Genomic DNA, 5,411 nt, shown 5'->3' with positions numbered 1-5,411 from the left:
CTTGGATATGTACACCGAAAGTGTATGTATGATGTGACCAATATAAATGATTTCTTTTATTATATGGAAAACATATGAATTTCACTTAATAATTGTTCTTTGTTTAAAATATTGCTTGGAACATTCCAATTCCAACTGTCAATTATCTTTCTGTACATGGTCTTCTTCATCCTTTGTAATTATAATTAATACCTGCTGCTCCACATAATGCTCAAGTTCTTTTTAATCAATGACAAATCATTTTGTATTGGCACTACTAGAGAAAAAAGGCTTCTCACGACACATAGTCATGGCGGTTATCAAGCAAAATGCCGTTAGAGAGAGAGAGAGAGAGACTTTTTATTGATAATATACTCAAAAAGTGTACATATGTATGGATATATATATATCCATATATATATATATATATATGTTCTCACCACTATAAATTTTTTCTCATATTGATCACATGAAGATATAGACCATGTAAATTACACATCATAATTGTTATAACTTTGTTGACTTAATAAAACATTGCTTGTAAATTTTTAATTATCATTCCAAACTCATTCTTGCAATGCATGTTACCTTAAAAATCATGGAAAGTAACTGTTGACTGGTCGTAATACTAATTAGAGGCTCTTTGAATTCTAATGAAGTAACTATGTATGTGTTTTTGAACTATATAGATAGACAATGACTAATGAGATTGATTCTAATATCATTCTATATTTTATCTACACATTAGTACAAAAACGTCTTTTTCGTACAAAAAAAAGTCCTGCTTATAAATTATTTTTGCACCGGTGAGAATGAATAAATGTCAATTGAAGTTTTCCTATACGTATTTAAATTTCCTAAAACAATTAACAAACTAAAGATTTGAAAGAATAAGCCGCAATATTTTATACCTCTCTTGCTTTGAAGGAAAGAAACTTCCTGAAGGAGATATTATTTAATAATGTCGATTTATTTATAAATATTCGTTACACCAACAAAAAAACATATAAATATTCGATGTTACAAGGAACAAAACGAAAGAAATCTACTGAAGTCAACTCTTGCATTTTTCTACTTACACTCAATTAAATTTCCTGTAATTAATAAGTAAATCAATCAACCGCGTCACGGATTTCTTAGTCAGACATATTTAGCTTAGGGTTGTTCGACGTTTTTAAAGAAAGCCAAAACCACACAACTTAGAACAATGATCTTGCCAGCCTTTCAAATGCTGCTGCCTCGCTGTTTCTTTGTACAAAGTCAATCATGATTAAATAATTAAATTAAAATAAATGATAACATTCCAATTCCGATGCATTGAACAAGAAGAATCCATACAAGATAAAGGCTCCAAATGATTGAGCAAAGCACACAAGTCAAGAAAAGAGTATTAAATTAATAAATTCCCATTATTTAAACACTTTCCTTTGTATTGAAAACCCTGAAATTCTCCATACCTTAGCTGGTCAGTGAACAAATTCTACAATTTTCCAACTTGGATCTCATTCACTTGTCAAGATAAAGCAAATCCATTAGCTTAGCTGTATACGTGTATCCACACTGCATATATACCTATATATATACATCATAATTTATTTTCTGCTTACTTCAATTAACTGTCATTTCTAAATAACATGGCAAGTCAAAGTGATCATCAAGCAAAACCGAGCTTTGGTTTTGCTTTAATGGAGGCGTCGTCGGAGTTGAAGGATATCAACCAGAAAAGTAGTAATCATCATCATGCAGCTGCAGATTCAGAAGGGATTCTTGAGAATATATGGGCTAGGGTTGTAAACACAGCAGAATCATCGAAGTCATGGGAAGGGCTTCCGAATCTTGATGGAAGAGATGAATCAAAGGAGATCCTACAAAGGCTTCCAAGTTTGGGAAGATGGATATCAATGGGAGCTGAGGCATGGGAAGAAATTTTAGCTGATTTTCCACAGAATCTTCTTCAAGACACATGCAATTATAACAACAATCTGGGAAATTTCTGCAGAAACATTGAATCCAATTGTAAAAATGTAGAACAACAAGAAAAAGAAGAAGTAGATGGCACTGTGAGGCCAAAGAATATGGAAGGTGAAAAAAGAAGACACTATAGAGGAGTGAGAAGAAGGCCATGGGGAAAATATGCAGCAGAAATCAGGGACTCATCAAGGAATGGAGCTAGAGTTTGGCTTGGAACATTCGAAACAGCTGAAGAAGCAGCTTTAGCTTATGATAAGGCAGCTTTGAGAATTAGAGGTCCTAAGGCATATTTGAATTTCCCAATTGAGATTGTTGCGAATGCTTTAGGGTTTGATCTCAAAGGAAGTGACAGTGTCAATAATAAACCAATTATTACTAACTCTGCTTCAACTTGTGAGGAGCATTATTATTCCAGGAAAAGAAGATTGAGAAATATTGAAGAACCTGCGGCTAAAAAGATGGCGAATTTGGGGGATGAAGTAGATGTTGTTGTGTTTCAGGACTTGGGGAGTGATTACTTGGAGAGTTTATTATCTTCCTTTTGAGTTTTGACAAAAAAGCTCATCAAAATTGATAAAGGAAGTTGTAATAGATATATACAAGGTAAAATATTTATGTATTTTCTATAGATATTGCATAACTGATTAGTCATAGTAAGCTGTTTTCCTTGAGGAAAGTGACAACGCATGATTAAATTTTTTACGTAGTTGTCTGCGTTTATTTAAATCTCCAAGTTTTCAGCAATAGCTTGTCTGGATAGATACTAGGAAGGCCCCAAAAAAAAAAAAATCAGGAATTACATGTTCAATGTGAACGTGGTTTAATTTTGATACTGCAGTTTATGAAATTTGAAAAAATACATCTATGTTTTGATGCATAAATATTCTCCTCATAGATTTAATTGGCAGCAGGAACGTTTTTGCTTACGCAGGGACATTGCATGGTGTCCAACTGTGCCATGGCTCAAATTTTCAGGCCATAGCACAATATATATCATCATGAACCTAAAAGCCATATATCATCAAGCATATCATACTTTACATTAACTAGGTTATGATCAATTTCCACAATTAGCTAATAACTTAAAGTGCACTGATCACCCCATAAAAACACTTAAATATAATAACAACAGTCTTTTTTCACTAAATGAGGTCAATTATATGGATGACATGATGTTGGTGTATCTAACAATAACAAAACCTTTCAAATAGATTGTTGATAAAAAAAATCTCTTAATAATTTCATTAAGTGTTTTCATTAGTCTTCATCTACTCTTTTCCAAAAAAATTTTTATACTATTTGATCAACTCTTCTCACCATTATATTCAACTAGTAAAAGATATGAAAAAGAGTATTTAAATGCAAATTTAATAATTAAATAATACCTTATGTACAAAGATTGAGGAGTGCTCATTTAGTCCTATTTATAGGCTCTTTTTTTTTGTTGCCAGGAGTCCTATTTATAGGCTAGAGAAAGAAATTTTTATATGAATGTACATTTTTTTTCTTTTATTTATTATTGTTTAGCTTTTTTTTTTCTATTGATATAATGTATATTAAATAGGGATAAAGTTGAAAAGCTATTAAATTTTAAAGGGTAGTTTTTTTTGGGTGAAAAGAGGAATTCTAAAGGATAGTTAATGAAGTTTAAGTTTTTTTTAAATGTATGAACTATGTTAGAAGTGATTTATAAATAGGACCAGAAGAGTATATTAGAAGCGTATATTATAATAAGAATGACTGACGTTGTCACAAATACTTCAATTATAATTAATAGCTTTTATTATTAGTATTATTATTACCATTGGAATTTGGAAATCCCTATCAGTTTCTTATTTTAATGTGGCCATTAAAAGGACTTGTATCAAGGTCAAATTAATATGGTGACCATTGTTGTCAGTGGAAGTCCCTTTCACTCGCTGCCATATTTTAAGTAGTTTTGGTAGCAATCCTATGGCATTGGGAACTATTGAATTTGGCTTTTGTTGAAGTTGATGAAGTTGTATGAAATATAGGTGTTAATAGTGGAGAAATGATATAATTTAAAAAATAAGAAGAAAAGAATTTTAAATCCGATTTTCTATACAAGCCCTTGTCAGTATTTTTGTTAGTTTTTGCGACTAAGAAAAATCTTGATATCTTTTCAATAGGGTATATCCCTGCCGGGGGATTTTTTTTGGTCTATAATAAATAATTTGACCGTTAGTAGATTTTTTTTTTTAAATGGACGTGAACAATTTCCTTAGTAATTATAAATTTGGCAACCGGCTACTATATATTAAGGGATAGATGGAGTGTGCTTTTCTTATTGTCAATAAAGAGTTAAAGACATCAATGAATATAACATGCACGTTAAGAAAAATTATAATTAAAGAGTCACACTATTCATAATTCATGAATGTGTGTGACGCGTCTCAGACATTCCAATATCCATGCAAATATAGAGGATTCACTCTAGGTCTATTTAAAAATTAATAGAGCTCAATATTGTTCATAAGTAATAATCCTTCCATTCCTTTTAGATCGTTTTCAAAGAACACGTTAACCAGTATATTAAATTCAGGAAAATGATTAAAATCAGTTCATTATCAAAGATTTTAATATTATTCAACATGCACATTATTCTGAACTTGTATGCCTTCGATTCGACATTCTTTTCTGCTGGAAAAAATGTACAAAAAAGAAATTTAAAAACTATGGCAGTCGAAATAATGAAATGTCAATGCGAGAATAAGCATAATATTAATAATAAGGTGTTTTATGTATACATACAAATCAAAGAAATGCTCACTTCTCGTTAAGACGAATACTAATATTTTCATGCGTATATACCAAATCCACATTATTAATAGTTTCATTATCTTTGCTTTTCAATTTGCATTATGAAAGTCAAAACACATGCTTCTAATGATAATGACATAAAGAATTCCCATCACAATAAAAATTGTAATTAATTATATATAAAGCTTTGTATAAAAAACAATAGTTTATTTGTATACATTACTTGAAGATTGACTATGTTATAAATAATAATTATCCTCATAATGAAAGAAAAAATTGATTTGTTCAATGCATCCTTAGCATATGGGCTTTGAATTGCCCTTTTGGAGATTCATAGCATATATGATGAACACAGATACATCTCGTAAGCTAAGACCTCTCTGTAACGGCACTCTCTCTCTTTCATTTTTTGTATTTTGTTTGAAAGCGATGTCGATTTTTTTTTGAACCATACGAGTTAATCAGAAATCAGAAACATTTTTATGTGTAAAAAAGATAAGATATTATATAAGCATAATTTCGAAAAGTTTAATAATTTTGGTCCAATCCTCTTGTGCGTCTATTTTATTTTAATTGAATTAGTAGAAATTTGACTCAAGGTTTATTAATTTCATCATGGCTAAATCAGTCGTAACTAAATTAACTATTTTTTAATTTCATATGCAAAAATAAAGACATAA

General features: G+C 30.3%; 1 protein-coding gene across 1 annotated transcript; it reads left to right on the top strand.

The window, feature by feature from the left end:
- Positions 1-1,613: 1,613 nt before the first annotated feature.
- Positions 1,614-2,495, top strand: LOC114725006 (ethylene-responsive transcription factor 15-like). Its single transcript, XM_028911465.1, has one exon. The coding sequence runs from the start codon at positions 1,614-1,616 to the stop codon at positions 2,493-2,495; it is 882 nt and encodes a 293-aa protein (XP_028767298.1).
- The last annotated feature ends 2,916 nt before the right edge of the window (positions 2,496-5,411 follow it).

This window comes from Neltuma alba, unplaced genomic scaffold (genome assembly GCF_004799145.2).
Source record: "Neltuma alba isolate B1F8T4 unplaced genomic scaffold, ASM479914v2 tig00012209_pilon, whole genome shotgun sequence".
NCBI lineage: Eukaryota > Viridiplantae > Streptophyta > Magnoliopsida > Fabales > Fabaceae > Neltuma > Neltuma alba.
The sequence above is the reverse complement of the archived record's forward strand: the minus strand, read 5'-3'. Positions and strand labels throughout refer to the sequence as shown.

Bases quoted from the DNA above. Each gene is read 5' to 3' on its own strand.
- LOC114725006 (XM_028911465.1), top strand. From the start codon at position 1,614: ATGGCAAGTCAAAGTGATCATCAAGCAAAACCGAGCTTTGGTTTTGCT.